At 37.4% G+C, this 20,158-nt stretch overlaps 1 protein-coding gene across 3 annotated transcripts in view; it reads right to left on the bottom strand.

The window, feature by feature from the left end:
* Positions 1-1,053: 1,053 nt before the first annotated feature.
* LOC118741723 (alpha-mannosidase 2x) overlaps positions 1,054-20,158 on the bottom strand; it is a 148,268-nt gene continuing 129,163 nt past the window's right edge. For all 3 annotated transcript variants that reach the window (XM_036473700.1, XM_036473708.1, XM_036473692.1), the window contains 6 exons: positions 10,199-11,538; positions 8,417-8,509; positions 7,425-8,319; positions 5,352-6,338; positions 4,756-5,287; positions 1,054-1,988 (listed from right to left, as the gene is read on the bottom strand). In XM_036473700.1, coding sequence (XP_036329593.1) covers positions 1,253-1,988; positions 4,756-5,287; positions 5,352-6,338; positions 7,425-8,319; positions 8,417-8,509; positions 10,199-10,732 — 3,777 coding nt within the window. In that variant the 5' untranslated portion in view covers positions 10,733-11,538 and the 3' untranslated portion in view covers positions 1,054-1,252. The remainder of the gene's footprint in view (positions 1,989-4,755; positions 5,288-5,351; positions 6,339-7,424; positions 8,320-8,416; positions 8,510-10,198; positions 11,539-20,158) is intronic.

Below are 20,158 nucleotides of genomic sequence, written 5' to 3'. Positions count from 1 at the left end.
AATATACAGTCAAACTTTAACTTTGTATTTTGATCGGAAAAATAAATACCAAATTTTGAATTTTACATTTAATCGAAAAAATAAACTTAAAATTTTTATTTTTATTTTTGATTCGAAGAATAAAAGCCAAAGAAAATACACAGTAAAACTTTAACTTTTATTTTTGATCAAAAAAAATCAAACTTTTCTTTTTGATCGAAAAAAAATAAGATTCAAATTTTAACTGTTACTTTTGACTGATAAAATACCGGTCAAAAAACGATTAGTCGTTGACTTTTTTGAAAAAAAAGCTAAGATTTAGAACAATTAAGATTAATATTCCTTAGCTTACAGGCGTCATACTGCTCTATTCAAATATTACATAGACAAATTCTTTCCGTCGGACTTCTTGATTGGAAATTTCAATAATAACTGTTCTGTTCGATCCCCGGCTATGAAAAAACCAATTTAAAGTGAGTTGTAAAGCCATGCAGGAGTTATGCTGCCGTAATCGGTAGTTGGTTTTCTTGAAAAAAGTTTCTACCTACAAGAATTATTTTCGTAATTTTACAATATCATTTTGATGTTATGACTGCTGGAATTCGAATATCGGACCCCAGCTAAAGCAGAATTTGTAAACAAATATTTAAATAAGTAATGTTAATGAAAGTAAATAAATAAACGTGTAAAAATTTTTAATTGCTGCTTTATGTCCAAAGATAGTTACTTACAAGTTAGTTGACACCTAATGTCACCTCTTTTGCCATTGTCCCAAAAAATAGTTGGCCTTTTTCGAACAAAATAGGCAGGACGTAGTCAGCAATTGTAGATTAAAGTTGCTGCAGGGATATGACAGTGAATTATAATAATACAACTAATCACACGCAGGCATACATAATGGCTGCGTTTCTTTATACATTCCGGATAATCCCATTTCACAGCCGGAATAAACAGAATGCTTTTGAAATATACGTTAACATATCATCAGGAACGTTCTAAAGAATAAGTAAACAAAACAGTTTATTCCAAACGTTCAGAATGAATAAAGAAATTCAGCCAATAATTTAAATAGTTACAAAAGCATACAAAGCAAAAATATACACACCTATATAATCTAAATACATATATATATAGCCACAATATAATTTTTTAAAAATCAAGCAAATAGTCGCCATGACTACTCCTCTCCAACATTCACCCATGCATTCATTAACAAAAAAAAAAAAAAAAAAACAACACACACTCTATACCAAACATTCAACTAATTGCTAATTCAAAATTTAAATGTCACATTAAATGTGCGCAACTCCATGGGATTCAGCAATATCTCAGCAAACGAATTCAAACGCTTGCGTTCACCCTCCCGCAGCATGCCAGTTAAACTTGTCGTTTCCAGTCGCGCAATGTGCAACCTATTGAAACCCAACTGGCCCAGACCACTCGCCGATGCATCACATACACGCGATATATCGATATTTTGCCCAACAGCACAATCATAGCCCTGTCGCTGTAACACCATCAACGCTGACGCAGATGGAAAGAGCTGCAGTTGCTCCTCGGAGAGTGTACGCAAATTAAGCAGATGCACATCACATGGCAGCGCATCGCGATCGAGTAGTGTTGCTTTTGGCTGCAGCTGCACTGCTGGTGCATCGAATGTCTCGACAAAGTATAAATTCGGTGGATAACGTAGCCCATTGGCAAGTTGATTGGCCAATAAACTGGGTATTTGGTAGGTGTTTTCATTTTTCGTTGGCATATCTTCGATGAGTACCCAAAATTTATGTCGTGTCAGTCGACTATCGACAATACCTTCACCCATGCCGCGATAATCATCGTACAGTGTACGGCGATCGAGCATCACTTCCAGCTGACCGGGCTCATAGGAGGCAGCTCCTTGCGCATGCGTGGTGAGTAAGGTGAAGCGTACGTGTGAGTCCTGTATGAAGGCGCCGCTTGTGATGGGGAAGTAGTTGCCCTCAATGCCAATTGCGGGTACTTTGATACGTCTGCAAGGAAGAAAATATAAGTTTTTGAGAAATTATATGAAGTAGATTAAAGGCGGCAAGTGAATAGATAGTTGGGGTCGTGTGAGGTGCTTTCAAAAGTCTATTTAGGTGTCGAGATCTAGTCTGGATAAGTTGTGGATCTCGCAAGGTAGCCGAAGCCAGGCTAGAGTTAATAAATGTGGCGAATGTCTATGGACGTCGTTTATTGTCTGTCTGTACAACGTCAGTTCCGGTGGTTGTGTGGTCTATTACTAACAAATGTCTGTTCGGGCGTATTCCACAATAGCAGCCGAACGGAAATTGGCTGCTGAACATAAAATTATTTTTCCTGACGGGGAGCATTGTGATCTCGCTATGCATATGGTGTTCAGTCGATATCAGAAGGCATCCCGTTGCTGACGGAAGTTCGATGTATTGACAGACCTGGACCTGTAACTTTGCCCACTACGTCCTACTACTCCCCTAGTGGCCATAGTGACGTCGCATAATTTAAAACCGGCCTGTCAATTACCTTTTATGTTGCCAACAACTTGTCCTTAACTTGACATTAAACCTTCCTCTGGTGAGTTAGGAAGCTTCGAAATGTAGAAGTTAATTCTTCTTGGCTTCGAAGTTTGGTCTTGAAATTGTGCTGACTTCAGTCGACCACTCAGATAATTTGCCGTCCACATGTTTGTTACACAGGGAGAGGGGAGATCCCATTGATTTATAGTAGGAGTGACAAACGGTGTTGAAGGCTTTTGATAAGTTCAAGTGATGCACTTTATGGTAACCGGTTTGTATCTGAGGGAGTATTTAGTAAGTGCCTTCACTTCTGTGGAAAAGAATTTATCCCCTTTATTGGCTGTTTTCTCGGGTTTCTATACTGGGACCAACCTCCAGACTTGTATTAGAGAGGTATTTTACTCGAACTAGTTCGATAGGACTAATGACTTTGGAGGCTTTTGCCTTCTTGTTGGCCACCTTTACTTTATCGCTGTTGACAGTATGTGAGGCATAACAGGTTTTGGGAGGTTATGCAGCCTTCTAGTTGCCGAGATTTGAGTCAATACGTGCACAGACCAGTGATGACACATGTAGGGAAAATTCCCTGGCTGGAAAAATGCGTACGTAGGGAAAAAGGGCACATTTTTATATATCTTAAAATGTAGGGAATTTTTGAAATGTGAATAAATATTTGTATGATTCTATCTATTTTCTAATTTGTGATGGCTAAAAACGTATATGACCATCATTAGAATTTCCTCATTTATGTTTTTTGCTTTTGCTGTTTTTTCAAAAATAATTTTTTTTTTATGTTTTATTTTCTAATAAACACATACTGTGATTTATTTATATAAAAAAGGTATGTATGTGCTATATTGAAATAATAATATATAAGGGTATATCTAAACTGACGTTATGTGACAAAAAAATTTAAAAAGACAAAATTTTAAAAATGTCTATCTAGATTTGCATAGCAATTGAATGGTCCCTTATTCAGTAAAAAAAAAAAATACAACTGTGTGAAGTGGATTTTGACTTCGATTACAAAATTGCAAAACTCTGCGAATTGGGCAAGAATATTTGTATAAAAGTTTTTGTAGTAATATTGGAAATGTTTAAGGCTAATTTTTCAAGTTTTTAAATGTAGAAATCTTAGTCAGATATAGGACTTAATTTTTTTACGCGGTAGACTATTCGCTGGAAACACCCATATTTAAAACAAACCCGTATTTTTATTCAATCTATGTAACTGATTAAATTTGTTTAATTGTGCCTTAATAAGGTATAAGCCAGCTTTCATAATAATCTTGTTGAAAGCGATGTTGAAATACTTAGAAAACCGCCTTATGTAAATGTGCATTTAATTCTGAAAATTTCGTAACGCTGCTGGAACCAAAATATTGTAGGGAATTTCGTAGAGAATTTTTTTTTTTTGGGCGTAGGGAAAAGTGTTGGTAGGGATTTTCGAAAAAAAACATGTGGCATCACTGACACTGACGGCTCGCGAGTCAGACGCAATGGCGCCTATAAAGCCACTTAGATGCTTGCATTTTCAGAATATAAAATTTTTTTAAATTGAATTTTTTTAACAAAAATATATCTATGTCAATAACAGAAACCATATAATTAAGCTTTGCGAAAATTCGACAAGCTTGAAAAAATTTCAAACTTTTTAATCAGAATTTATTTTTCTGGTTTTGCAGTTGTATGTCCCATTCAACTTCCTTTCAATAAAGTGCAAGGTAGAAATTACTCAAAATTCGTGTGGATTTTTTATAATTTTTTTGCGGACGTTGTTGTGCATTTTCTAGCAGACAAAAAAATTGTCTAAATACCCACACAGACCTTGTATGGAAAAATATGCGAAAAACCTTCAACCAAAAAAATTCTCAAAAATTAACGCGCACTTTGAACCAATATTTTGAAATTTGTTGAATTTTTCACAAAGTTTGTCGCTTTGATATATTGGGTTTATGTTATTGATTTAACTCAAGAAAAAGGAAAAATTAATATAAAATGACGCACAAGAAATCGAAAAGAAATTTTCTCTATCAAAATGTCCTAAATCAGTTTGCAGCTCTCAAGAAAAAATGCACGTAATTTACAGCAAAAGCAAAGTACTATTTCAGCCACCAGAGCGCTGTAAACAGCCCTTTATAAAAAAAATTATTAAAACTCAAAAAATCGGATAAACTTGACAATATAAACATCTAAGTACCGTTCGTAAATCATTGGCCACATACTGTATATAAAATATTCTATATTATTTGTACCCACTCACTTGTGATATTGGAAACCATTTTGATCGCTATAGAATACCGGCAATTCGGCCACAGTGTCCGCTTCCTTCAGCACATCGTCACGCTTCACCGTTATAATATTATCGACATCAGTGACGAAACGCATAAATAACTCTGTTTCGCGATTCTTCGGTGGTGGCTCAAAATCTATATCATTCTCAATATACATGGCCGCATCCAGGTGGGTGTGCGTATTGAAAATGCGCACAGTATGCGCCAAGAATGGACCATAGATGACAGTAACATCGCTGGCGATGGGACCCGCAGAGATGATAATACGCACATCCTCATACTGATCGAGCACATCCTTTTCAGCTTCATTCTGTTCAGGATCGGTCTTGAAAAGATAAGCGCCTGAATGGAATTGTGCGCTGCGATAGGCCGCAAATTTAATAGCGCATTGCATGGGACGTAGGACCTGCTCATTCTGGCCTTTGCGTGTGACTGTCTTAAGAAAGCCGCTCTTTTCATCGAAAAGTAAACGCATGAAATTGTTTTCGAGTTGAATATCACCTGCGGAAGTAGAATTAGTAAAGTGACTTTACTTAAAAGTTTAAATATCAAATGAATATCCTACCCGACGGTTTTGCTCTGATTACAAAGTCTGTGCTTGTATTTGGCGGCGCTGACGCTGTGGTATCGGTACAACCGTCACAATAAATCGTAGCCATTGTTGGTTGAGTGAAATGCTTTTCGTCCACCACCACAAGTGTGTAAGTAGCAAGTGTGAGCGCATCTAATTCGGCAATAAACATCACTTCATACTGACGACTGGAAACACGTATGCGTCCCATGCCGCTGTTGGCGCCCACACCACCGCCCAGCCCCATCTCATAGGCATCAGTTATATTCCAAACTGGGTTGATTTGCATCAAACGCATCTCTTCGCCGAGCTCATTCAACACTTTTACATTCGGCACTGGTGAGCGTAGCGTAATCACCTCCAAGCGTTTTTGTGTTAAGGCGTTAAAGATCACAAAGGATGCAGTGCCAGCAGCATTCGAATTCAAATCATCAAACTCTTCAACAATACCATTGCCACTCAGCGGTATTGGCGTTTTACGTGGCAATTTACTGAAATTATCGCGTTCCAATTCGCTCAGCAGGAAATTGTGTCGCTCACTGCCATCCTGCAAGAGCATTTCAATACTGGATTCTTGCATCTTCACCGCATCTTGTATGCTTTCGAACAAGCGCATGCCATAATCGCGCATCACTGCGGCCTTTGAAGTTCCCGTGATGGCATCATGATGCTGAAAGAGACCCAGATTGCGACGCGCATGTATCATCTTTTCGTAATTTTTTTCGAATATTTTTATAGCATTGACATGATGCTGCTGGCGGGCGGTATTGTAAGCGATGGTGAAGAGTATTTCGGCTGCGCGTAAATTGTGCTCCAAATCAGCGCTAAGTAGCTTATAGAATGGGCGTGTGGTATAGTAACCAGACCAGTAGGCGGGACGACCCTCTGAGAAGATATCCGAATAGACGAAGAAATCACCCTTGAGCGTCGGGAAGGAGGTGCTGCGTCGACGTATCTCATTGAAGTAGTCGCGAGGCGTGCCTGTGCGGGAGAAATTTAAAGCGGATGAGTATCTAAGTCTTCTTTGAGCAGTTTTGTAAATATGCACAACAAATAAATACTTAAAAAAATGGAAAACGGCGTGAAAACCAGGTAGTTGTGAAATTTGATGTGTAACCATCTGTGTACAGCTTGAAAAAGTATTAGGCGATTCAGATATATGTATATACATAAATAGGTTATATTAGAAATTAAATTTGTATTGATTTCATATCATTTTATTCATTTTGTTGGGACCAGTATGCGTAACTAGTTTTAAACTATACTCAAATCAGTCCCAGAAATGTCCTAAAGTTGGTATAAAAAACCCGTGAACTTGTCCCGAAATGATCCCGAGCAAGTCTTGAAACGATCCCGAAATGGTCCCTTACTAGCCCCAAAATGATCCCGAACTAGACCCGAAATGTTCATGAAATAGTCCTAACTCGTTCGGAAATGGTACTGAAACAATTCTGAACCAGTCCTGAACTAGACCCGAAATATACCTGAAATAGTAGTGCACTAGTCCCGAAAGGTCCTGAGCTTGTTCCCAAATGATGCCAAGAAAGTCTTGAAATGGTCCCAAAACAGTCCCTTGTTAGTCCCAAATCATCCCGCACTAAACCCAAAATGGTTCTAAAGTAGTTCTGAACTAGTCCCGAAATTGTATTGGAATAGTGGTGAACTAGTCCCGAAACGGTGCTGAAGTTCTCCCGAACGATGCCGAAAAAGTTTTGAAATAGTTCCGCAACGGTCCCTTATTAGTCCAAAATCATCCCAAACTAAACCCAAAATGGTTCCAAAATAGATCTGAACTAGTCCCGAAATGGGCCTGAACTATGGCCATGATGATAGTCCTGAAATCTTTAGAAATAGTCCTGAACTAGACTCACAATGGCGCTAAAATAGTTTTTAACTTGTCCCGAAAGAGTCCTGAACAGATCCAGCAATGATCCCAAACTAGACCCGAAATAGTCCTGAACTAGTGATACAGAAATGTTTATTTTTACACACAAGAAGCAGTTACAGATTTTCTGTTCGGTTAACGGAAATTTTTACCCATACACCACCAACTCCCCACAAACTCACCAAAAGAAATGTCCACATTATACAGCCGCTTATTGGCCATTATATGATCGATTAATTTCTTATAATTCGTATATTGTTGATCCACTTCACGCTCCTTATTATAGCGGAAATCATCGCCGACCGGTATGAGCGCCACATTGTGTGGAAATAGTGAGGCAGTACGCGAATATTGCTCCAATAAGGTTTGCGCTTTAGATTCAACATTGTCATCGGTTATGAATTGCGCCTTCACCGAGTATTCGGTGTACTCGCCAGGTATTTTACGAAAATCAAAATTCAAACATATGAACGGATGTGGACCACATGAGCCCTTAATCGAGTATATGTCGAATGGCATATTGTGTGTTAGTAGTTTGCCATGTTGTGTTGGCGCTTTGTCGCGTTGCTGCCAATATGGTGTCCATATGAAGTCGCCCTTTTGCTGGCGCGCAAACCATTGCTTCCAAGCGTAGTGTATGCGCTGTATTATGGCGCCTTCGAAATTACTGCCAGACAACAGATATGGTACAGTGCTGCCATGCCCGAAGGGATCAATCGACCAGCCGACGGTAGGTGTAACATTCAAATTGTTGCGCAACCATTGATGGCCTTCGATTAGTTGATCCAGCATGGCATAGAGATGCACATTTGCCTCGTCGGTCATAACCCAACCGCCTGTAGTGATTTCGAAACGTCCCGATTTAATCAATTTCTTCAATGCGCGTTGCTTTGTCGGATGCGCCTGGTCCCACCACAGTTGTAGAAAACTAATTTCGGACCAAATAAAGGTCATATCGGTGTATTCTTGCATTTTGGTTACGACCAAATTGAGTATCTGCCGAGAGTCCGATTGGAAATAATTGACGAAAGTCTTCAGCCAGCCGGGATCGTTGTGTGAATGTGGCACCACGAAGATCTGCAAAGAGGAAAGGAACGATGCAAGATTACATACAAAATATTTATTGGCTTGGAAGACGTTTATCGTAAAAAACTTGTAACCAAGTCGAACTTACCTTCAAAGGAGGTCGTTTGAAATCCTTCTTTTGTGCCTCAAAGCGTTCCTCGAAACCGCGATCCCAATACTCTTTTGTATGAATCCATTCAGGCTGCAAAGACACAATTTGAATGCATTAGTAAATAAAACTGATACTCTGATTATCTTGGGAAGAATATTAAGGAAATTTATCTAAACGCGTAAATTCCTCGCTTCTAGGAAAAGATCCTTTTTGCATGCGTATAAAGAAGCTTTAAGCAGGTATTCTAGGATTGATACCAGGTTTGGAAATTTGTAGTTTCTGACTCCATAATCAAAAAGATCAAGAATTCCAGATTGGGCAAACCCTTGACCCTTGATACGTACATTGGTAAACGAACGGTTCCAGAATTATTGACACAGCAGATTCAGGTGTCTATGGACCTGGCACCAAACTATCGATTTCCATGCGCATCCACGGTGTTCCAAGCTGAAGTTTTAGCAATTATAAAATGCACCAAATTAAACCTTGAAAGGGGTTTGAAGGACGTCTTTCTAGTTAAGTTATCTTTTCAGATAGCCAAGCAGCCATCCGGTTCCTCTCAAAATAGGGTGATGAAATCGTAACTTGTTAAAGACTGCTTTTATACGCTTCAAATTCTGACTGCAAACAAGTTCAGTAACTCTCTGCTGGGTGACAGGTCGCTGTCTCTTCGAGAACCATAATTACTGAGAGTACGAAGTTAGTACTGGGAGTAGGTGGGCGCGATAGAAAAACGAAGCTCTTTGGCTACCCTTTCAATAGATCGGATGTTGTCCAATGACGTAAGGATACTCTCCGGTTACCACAACCAACTACGATTTCATATGCCCCGAGTAGGTGTTATTGGAGAATTGGATCGCCGGCTCTGCCTGAATGACTAATTAACTTTCGAACATAATTTTTGTGACTGCCTTACCTAGACAAAGAGTGATTTATTTTAGTTAACGCCTTAGAAGGGAGCACTACATAATCCCGAATTTAAAGATCCCGACAAGGCATAATCTTGACAGTTTTTAAAAATTCATACAATAAACAATCCAGACAGGACATAATACAGATATACCAAAATCCAGACCAAATAAAATACAGATAACACAGTATTCAGACAAGATAAAATCCCGACAACTATAAATCCCGACAAGACACAATCCAGACAAAAAAAAAATACATTGCTTCCGGCAGTGAAATTGTTGACTTATGTTTAAATATAAACGTTTATTATTATATTTATATTTATATTATGTGTGGCGTAATTTCATTACACACTCGCCTCAGAAATAAGGAACTCGACTATCAAGACCCTTTTCGGACGTTTTGGGCATACTAGGTTAGAGATACAAAAGACCTTTTCGATCGTAATGCTGTCATATCCGTGCATTTATCTTAAGTCTGTAATGATGCCTCTTAAACTGTATCTGGAAAGGGGACTATCGTTAATTTTAACTAAGCCAGTCTTCAATTTCCTGTTGGACCATAGATCTTAAAGTTCCTTGGAGTTATATCATTGTTTCTGAAGACAATGGACTACGTCGGCAAGAAGAAAGTGGAAAGGAAGAAAGATACGTTCCTATAATTACAGACAAACTGTTTTGCGGTTGTTTTTTTAACCTGGGACACAGAAAACTTTTTTGCTGATTCAACCTATTGTACATATGTATGTATGTATGTGCTATACTAGTATATATGGAATACATTATTAAGCTCAAGCCACACAATTTCGCTTGGCTACATCAAATATCCGATTTATGTACTACAGGCTGAGAAGCTATAAATTATTACCTGAAAATCAAATTTCCCGTACTCCTCATTCGTGGTGATATTCGTGTCACTCTCAGCCATCACATAGCAAACATCACCCCAATCAGGATTCTTGGTGGGCGCGCCATTTGCGACCATGTCGATGCCATCGTTCACATTGAAGTTGCCGTCGCCGTCGCCGCCGTCTAATGCTGTTGCGCCTGCTGACAGTTGTGCTGCGGTGGCGCCACTGCCAGTGGCCAATTTTTGTGCGCCGTTCTTCCCCTCACTCCCCCCACCACGCATATTCCTCACTTTGGCATTATGCATATTCGTTTTATACAATTGTTGCAGCGGTGAATTCAGGCTAGTTGTCATTGCACCGCCACCGCCGCCGCCGCCACCGGCAAACCCGATACTTAGTGCGACAGTGGTGTCTTTGCCCGGCTGAAGTGTTACTTGTTGTTGTTGTTGTTGCCCCATGGAAATATAGTAAAGACAGAGTAGGATCGTGACAAATGCGGACAGCAGACCGAAACAGCGCGCTGAGCCGCGTCGAAATAATTTGAATGTCATTTTGCGTGACGGCGCTTGTCAATTGCGCTCGAGTGTGTCACGAAGGAGGTGGGTGTGGAGGCGATCCAGAGAGGTAATTCAGTTGCAATCGAAAGCTACATATATACAATATTTATGTATGCATTTCGTTCTCAGCAGCAACTAATGAAATGTGGTATGTTTTTGTTGTTAATTTTTTATTGTTCTAATTTTAGTTTTTATTTTCGAATTACATATCTATTTTCCGAATGATTTCCGCAATTTAATTCGATCGCATTCGATGCTCGATTGTCCCTTGAGCTGTCTTAGTACTATAAAACATAGTCAATTGTTGTTGCTCAGCGCAGTTCAGTGGGTAGGGTAGCCAGTGCAGGTCAATTTAAATCAGCTCAGTTACGTAAATCCGCAAGCATTGTTCATTTGGTTAGTTAACACAGAATATTATTCGAGTTCGTTGTTGTTATTGTTGCCATTGGTTTAGTTAGATATTGTTGTTTTGCGCTTTGTTGATTGGCATTCGATTTTCGATTTCGGTTGTTTAGTTGCATAAAACATTTATCGTTCTAAGAGCTGTTGCGTATTTTCCCTTCCTCCAATTTCGGTATTACGTTGCAATGTTGTTTTAAAACTAATTTAGCTGCCGGACATTTGCAAAGCTGGTGGCTGTTCTAAGCTGTCGGCGTGTCCGTTGCTCAATTGGCATTTATTGCGGTGTTGTTGTAGTAGTTGCAAATGTAATCTCGTTTATGTCCGGTGTTTTGTTTTCGCTGTTGTTGGTCTCACACCAACTGTAGCTGCCGCATCATTTTGGCTGTCACTCGATTTATCTGAAAATTAAAAAAAAAAATTAAAAGTAATGGAATTAGTGAGCTTGTTTTTGGTTTGTCAGTAGTGGATTAAAATAGAAATATTTGGAAAATTCGTAGAACAGTACTTTTAATAAAAATAAAATTAAATCAACCAAAAATTGGTTAATATTGCCAAATTTGAACTTAAAAAGGAATCGAAAGTGATTTTTATCTAATATTGCCATGCCATGGTTGATATTTTCAACATTGACTTGGTAATATTAATCACACATTTGTTAGCATTAAACAAATTTTTAGTTGCCGCTTTTTAGTCTGAGTCTTATATTTTGCACTTCGGATACATTTCAAATATTCAACTCATATCACATTCTCGGTGCGCCTGAAACTGATTTAAATAAAAGGTCGTTGCACTGAAAATATTCTTATGGATTTTGAATCCGTGAGGCTCCTTGACTATTTTAAGGCCATAAGGTTTTTTGGGAAAGGGTTCCTTCCAGCTTTGGCAATAATCGATTCATTTTTTAATCAATTAGTTAATTGGATTAAATTCAATCCGATTCCTGTTAATCATGATTAATTTTGATCTGATTAAACAGTTAATCATAACCGAAAAAAAAAAATTTAATCTTTAACCCTTAATTTGATTAAGTATTTTTGGTGATTAATTAATGTATGCTAGAATTTTTGTGCAGACAAGGTCAGTTAATCGGGTATAGCTAAGTCGGTTTTTCTCATCAATCTAAGCAATTTGGTGTTCAAATTCATTAATATTTATTCCAACAGACGTTATGCAAACTAGGTTTTAATATCTCCCTGCACATTTGCGATGTGTTGTAAAAATTGGCAGTTTATTATTACTTATAATAATAATAATAATTATTATTATTTTTTTATATTATGTGTTTATATATGCGTGAAACACAAAATAATAACTAAAACTGGTGTTTGGTTTCAAATTCGGACAAACTACATAGACCACCTATTCAGATTTTCTTTTTAATTGGATTAACGATTAATGATTAAAATTAATGAATCGTAATCACAACTGACGATTAACGATTAAAAAAATTTTATCATTAATCGTTCGGATGTTTAGGATTAATTAATTTTAATCGTTAATCGCGATTAACATTTTAATAGTTAATTTTTAATCGTTAATCAGATTACTATTTTGCCAAAACTGGTACCTTCACCATTTATGTATATGCATTGGCTAAAAAAATTTCAATAATAATGAAAAGGAAATGTGGAATTCTACTGTGTTGCCATATGAACAAAAATGGGAAGCTTATATTTTCGCTTAGTTTTTAAGTAAATTTTCTAATTTATAAAGTTCGATACAAAAAACGCTATGTGCACAATTACCTTCAACACACAAGGGTTAAATAAATATTTTTAGCTGGAAATTTTGTTATCAGTTTAGTTTATTAGATAATACTCGTATGTATGTTAATTATCTAAATGCAATTAAACATATTCTGGTTCTGCAATCAACTTCTGAAATAAGGCGTTCTTCAACTATTTGGCACATTGCAAAAAACTCTCTGTACAATCATTGATATTCCGCGTTATTTGAATGCACTAACCAATTTTAAAATGTAAAAAGTAAAAATCTCTGTAATTTTTCATTCAATTGTATATTATTAAAATTCTAGTTTCCCAGACACATTGATGTGAAATTAGAAAAGTTTCATGCATTTAATTACTATAAATAAACTAATAAGTGGTTATTAGAAAATAACATTGCTTCGTGGCTTTGCTTTCACAGAGCTTTAAGGAAAATAGTTTTCACAGTTCAATCCACAGGCTGCGATTTTTTATACATTCGTGTTACACGTTTTTTTTTACAACTTTATTAATTATCGATTTTATGTGCATATGCAGCAATTTGCATTTCGTACGATTGGCGCGGTTGCGTGCAACAGCTGTGTTTCGTGCAGTTTACTAACTCACTCATCCGCTTACTGGTTGTCGAAAGTTTTGCGTGCGGAAATGAATGCGCTGAAGGCTAACACCCAGTTAGCATAAAAAAATCATTACATTATTCTTACGCAAATTAAGATTTTTCAGCAATCATTTGTAAGTTGAGCGCCAATTAAAAAAAAAAAACAAAAACAACTAGTAGCGGCTATGCTCAAGCATAAAGCCAAATTGCAGAGATCAGAGAATTTCACCTCCGATATTTCTTTTCAGACTGATGAAGATGCGTTGTTTAGAGACGCCTCGATTGCAGACCCGGACATCGGCACAGAAAGTGCTCTATTGTTCCTCCGCATCGTCATCGTGACAACTCGTTCGCATTGAGTTTCAGAAGGTTTCTCGACTTTTTTCTATTTAGCCATGGCCATAATGATATTCAGACCCCAAAATCAACTTGTTTGGTTCACAAGTCATTTAAAATGGCTATAGAGTTCAGCTCATTACATACTTTTTTAATACTCATATAATCAGAAAGCCTCGTTCATTGGAATTTGCGGACCTACCCAGAAATCTCATCAGCTTTATCGTTTCTTTCGAAATTGCTATCTGCGGGCACTTCTCAAAGAATCGCTTTAAGACGGACAACATTTCTTACTATCCCTGATTTCATTAGTATAGCTTTGCTATCGATGAAGATAGACTTTTCCAACTGGAACCATGCTAGAATACTAGATGCGGCAATGGCAGCTTACAAGACGCTGCAGCCGTTTGGCAGACGAATAGGCTGACTGGTCTACCGATCCCCCGAGTAGACACTGTAGCCCGTTCCTTGCTCCATCAGTATAGATGGAGATACCATTATCTGACACTGGTATGCCTATGTTCCATTCGTCTGTTGTCGAAGACCAGTTGGCGGTGAATATAATTGTTTTTTTTCTTTTGGACAGTTTATGGATCGCAGTTACGAAATTTTTTAGGTTTCAAAATGCAGAGGTATACGAGACTATAACGTGAGAAAATTTTTTCAATTCACTTTTCCAGGACGTTTGATTTCTCGATTAGGAGATTTCGGTTGGCTAGCGAGATTGCCTGATCTGACAGCTTAGATTACTTTCAGTGGGGTTATATAAATTAGCTGGTCTATGTGAATAAGTCGAAGACTCTACAGACCCTGAAGAACAAGATTTGTCAAGAAATCGACATTCTAAAGACGGAAATCTTGACAAAGTTGATGCAAAATGCCATAAAAAGAGCAGAAATTTGCAACAACTCTGGTTGGCTTCCTATCACATATAATTTTTCAAGTATAAAAAAATGAAGTTACTTCCTTCAAATGTACCTGTGTTTGACGTTAAAAAAACATTTATGATTATTTTTGGGATGACAACAAACGAAGCCGGATGATACTTTTTGCGCAACCTTGTACAATATGGGTTCCTTGGAGTCCCAACTCAGCGTAAAGTACTTGTTGCTGGCTTCAATATTATAGTCAAATGAAAAAGATTTGGAAATGCTTTACTTCGAAAGCATTTTTGAAGTGGGTCGCCACCTGTTTAAAAGGTTAAATTCAATAATTAATGTGTTTAAAACGAAGAAGGTTTAGGATAAGCTTATTTCTGTAGTATTTTTAAAAAGAGCTACCATCTGTTCAAAATTTCAAACTGATTTTTATTAATAAGAAGAAGAAAAGGCTTAAGACGCATTGATTTCAAGATGTTTAAGGAGAGGCTTGTCAGCTGTTTATAAAAAGTAAAATTCTATTTCATTAAATAAAAAGTGGCTTAAGAAACTTTTTTAAAGGGTTGCCAACTATTTGCAATTAATTCGCAAGACAAACGATGTGTTATAATATACATAGGTATCAAACGGGGTTGGCAATATCAAATAGGGTTGACAATTCTTTTTTCTTAATATTTTGGAATAGGGTTGCCACCTGTTAAAAAGGTAAAATTCAATTAAATTCATAAGTCGTACGAAATGATGATGTTTTTTTTTGGGGGTTGCCACCTCTTTACTTACTTAGTAAAAATCTATTTAATTAAAAATTTAAGTGAGATATTACAATTTTTACACCAAATTATTTTGAAAGCATTTTACATATAAGAGGGTGGTTAAATTTCGAAAATTTAAATACGTTTTTTCAGTTTGAGCTAAGTAACGATGCGACATTGATATGAAAAACTGTAAAATATCAAAATTATTTTTTTTTATTAAATTTTATTTGTTTATTGGGTTAAGGCAATTGTTCAATCATTAACAACTTGTAAGGATATGCGCACATATATTTATGTACATTAGGTTGGTCCAAAAAAAGGAAAGTCGGAATTTTAACGCTCCCATCCCCTAGGATTGTTCTATGTCGAAAAAATATATCGCTTATTTTTATTTTGAAATAAAAAATGTTTAGAGGTCGCTCAATGCGCTTAAAAATTTGCATTTACATATTTTCTATGGGGAAAAACAACCTTTCGTAGAAATGGTGTAGAATTCTTGAGAATTTTTCGATCGAAACACTAGGGCTCTCTTCAGGAGACTTCCAATAAGAACACCCAATTTATTATTAATTTTTTAATGCTAACGCTTTTTTTATTGGCATTTTCTGGGGTTTTTGGTAGGCCTATAAAATATTGTTACTATGAAAAAATTTTTAAATAAACAATTGGTTATAATTATTGGGAACCTCCTCAAGAGAAGTCTTCCGATCGGAAAATATTGATTTTTAAGAACTCTATACCATTTCTACGCATAGTTGTTTTTTCCCTATACAAAATATGTACATGAAAATTTTTAATTGCACTGAGCGACCTCTAAATATTTTTTGATTTAAAAATAAAAAATAGTGGTATATTATTTTTTTTTTTTGGTATAGAACAATCCTAGGGGGTGAGAGCATAAAAATACCGACTTTACTTTTTCACATGCATTCTTGGACCACCTTAATGTACATACTTATGTATGCATGTAGAGCATATTTAAGTTCATTCGTTCGTGTCAACGTATTGCAATGATGGACCATTAATTTGCAGCATGCACGCCGCTGTTACTCTATTTATAATTGCTTGCTATTTTTTATAGTTTTTGTTAGTTCTTTTTTTTTTTAAACGGCGCTTTATGATGCTTTTGCATCAATTGCACGCATAAGAAAGAAATAAGTTTTTTTTGGGTTTTTGCTTTAGCCCTCCTTTCCGCTAATATTATTTAACACTTAATTACCATCATCTACTTGTGCAGCTATGCAACGCCTTGCTGCTTTTCGTTACGGTTTTTGCTGCTCTGTGCAGTTTACGCCAGCGCGTAAGCTAATCGCCGGAACGCGTAAGCAAGCAATAATGAAAAGAAATTTCAGGGAAATGCAATAAAAACTGTCTCAACAATACACGCGATAATTTAATTTTAACAGCTTTATGCATAGGACCAACGCGCGCTGATCTTCCACCACATAAAAAGTGGTTCCAACGGCGTTCATCCTGTGACTCCGCACCAGCAGTTGGTTCGCAACTCTCTGTGGATATGTTGCTAGGCGAATTAGGGAAATATACATACATATTTATGTAAATACAAAAGTTAATATGAGTGAGAATGCAAGTTTGTACTTAGATATATTATAATATGGAAAAATAAATTCAAGTGCAAATCTATCAAATGTTTGTAAGTGCAATTGCCCCGGGAACGACTCTTTTAAAATGTCAAATCTCATCTCTTCACACGTTACGATTAAGTATATGTATGTATGCATGTATGTATTTGCATTTGTGTGCAAAAACATTATCCACTATGCCTAATGTGACCAACTATTTCATAGCTCAAAGAAGTACAGGAAATATTGAATGCGGCTAATTTCGATCGCTGAGAGCTCAGTGTTTGTTCAGAAGTTCGAGCCAAAATGCTTTCATCTTAGCCTCACGAAAGTTGGACAGTCTAAAAGAAAGTGTGGAGATGATTCCACTTCATCTTCCTCTTGACAGCTGTTACAAAAGGATCAGTCGAAATTCCTATCAGAATCCCCATCACCAGCCCTTGAGAGATAACGTGTTTTAAAGTGCCCTAAAAAATATTTGCTACAGCAGGGAAACGCCTTCTTTTCCTTTTTTATGTCACAAAAGGACCCGGTTTCCCTTAGCCTAATATCAGTTCGTGCTACGACAATTCTGTCTGCAATAACCGCAGGTACCGTGTTCAACATATGTATGTTAAGCTCCAGTGTAGGTGTGGCTCCTAATGCTCCGCTAATTCCTGTTTTACAAGTGTAGCCTTCTGTATTGAGTTTCACCAGACAAGGACTCCTGGAAACAATATAGGCATAAATCTGGCTTCCTAGAGCTAATGAAGTAATTTGGGCGAGAGACCCCACCTTTTATCGATAGCTCCCATACAGCGGTACAAGGCAACCGACGCATTTCCTATCCTTTCCTCAATGTTAGGCTTCCACGACAGCCGCCGTTGATCGCCCACCTAGTTACCTGGTTTAGGTAACCTTGAGCCAGATCTAAAAGGGTGTATAGAAATCGTACCTTAACCAAAAGTTCCACATCATCTACATAGGCGATGATCCGACAGCCCACTTGTTCCCATTCCTCTAGAAGGTCGTTTACAACCGCAATCCAGAGCAGGGGAGAGGGAACACCACCTTGTGGAGTGGTTCTATTGGCTCTGCACTGATTGCAGGCGCTCCCCCACTCCGCCGCGACTGTTCTGTCACGAAGTAAGCTTATTATGTTGATTTCAACCCCTATATTATGAATATACTTGACTATTGCCTCTGGAGTGACATTGTTAGAGGCTCCTTCAATATCGAAGGCCGCTACTGCATAATCTTCATGCGTGAAGGCTTCCTCTGGGAACTTTAGCAATGTGTGCAGGACGGTAATCACCTACCTTTTCTTGCAATAAGCATATTGAACTCTTGAATGACAGTCACCAGGAATCGCATTTCTTATGTACAGGTCTATCAGTCTCTCTAGCGTTTTTAGCAAAAACGGGGGAAACATGAGAGCCTTTCCGGCCTTCGGGATAAACGCAAAACTGACTATCCTCCAAACCTTGGGGATGTACCCGGTCCTCACGCAGTTCGCATAAATAGGATCAAACCAATTGCACGACACCTTTAGAGCCCTTTGCAGCTTCGCAGGTATGATGCCATCGGTCCCCAGTGGCTTTAATGATTTGAACGAATTTATCGCCCAGGCCATGTGACGATCGTCCGGAAGACCGGAGGAGTACAGGACCTGGGAGGAGATTCTGTAACCAGTTAGCGACAATTTTCGAATCGCTATCGTACATTTTGAAGCAAAAACATTTATATCCTAGCAATCCGAAAATTGTCGCTGACTGGTTACAGAATCTCCCTTCTGAAGTACAAAATATCACAAAAGAAGTACATTTGACTGTACTTCGAAGTACGAAGTACAAGAGTCAAAAAAGAAGTCCTGTACTTCCGAAAGAAGTACGGTTGGTCACATTAACTATGCTCCTTCCAAATAAGTGTAACAATCACTCAATCGACCGGCTGATCGGCTGCATGGCTGTTTTTATCACTGGAGTGCTTTTATGGCCGATGTGTATGACCATAAAATTAATGGCTTTAAAAACGTGAATGGGTTTTAGTTTTTTTGCTATTCCGCATTTAGACATTTTTGTTGTTGCTTTTCAATGCTATTAACGCTTGTAGTTTTATTTTGCTAATCGGCCTGCTTTGCGTGGATTTTATTGAGTATCTCACTCCCACGTATTAGCTTTGGTGAAGCTCTAGGTTTTGAATGGCCGTGAATTGAATTGCTATGTGTAGTTTAGATAGTTTTTTTGTTTTGGATTTGAAAATGTAAATAAAATAAACACACAGAGCTAACCGATGTACATTAAAAATTATGGTGACAAGAAATTGGCACTTAAATTTTTAAGTCTTCCGCTCGGATTATTTCAATCGTAACATTTTTATTTTCTAAAAAAAAAAATGTGGGTTGTTAAATACATAAATACATATTTACATATCATTTGAGTTTCCTGTTAATGTGTCTTTTAATAATATTTGTTAACAACAAAATTTTGAGCGATATTGAGCGAAATGACTTTATACACGGTCAATGTACGGCAAGGTCTTATAGCATAGACAGACGGCGCCATTGATCTGATCAAAACTTATACCCTGACAGATGGCAGCATTGTGGATTAAGCGAGCCGTGGGATCGTGTGGTCGCGACTCATCGCGCATTCGCATCTTTTTTTGAACTGCGATTAAAGTGTTTGTCGTATGTTTTAACGAAATTTAGCTCTAAATGTTAAATTAACTTGAACAACATAAAAATCCACTGTTCTGACCTCTATTTGCTTAATTTTTTGCTCAGAGAGCGTAGAATACAGAGTAAATGCAAAGCTATCCCAGACATGTACCTCATCGTCGGTAACGTAGTCACCATACTAATTCAAAAAATTTTTTATTCAATTTCAATTGGTTTCTTATCATAATTAGGACCGGTTGCTGAATGTCTGGTTAACAATAACTACAAGTTAAACATCGTTATTATCGACGTTATCAAGTCCCTTTAATATGTTGCGGAGTCGGTCACGCCGATACGATGTTTAACCTGCAGTTAGTGTTAACCAGAAGGCTAAATACAACGACTACTTGTTATATGAATGATGTATATTCTACGTTCTCTGAGTTTTGGTCAGTTTTTTCATCGAAAATGCTCCAGACCAGCATTATATTTGAGGATTAACT

This window comes from Rhagoletis pomonella, unplaced genomic scaffold, assembly GCF_013731165.1.
Source record: "Rhagoletis pomonella isolate Grant_MI unplaced genomic scaffold, Rhpom_1.0 Rhpom_scaffold_00001, whole genome shotgun sequence".
In the NCBI taxonomy this organism is placed as follows: Eukaryota; Metazoa; Arthropoda; class Insecta; order Diptera; family Tephritidae; genus Rhagoletis; species Rhagoletis pomonella.
This window is presented reverse-complemented; position numbering and strand designations above follow the sequence as displayed.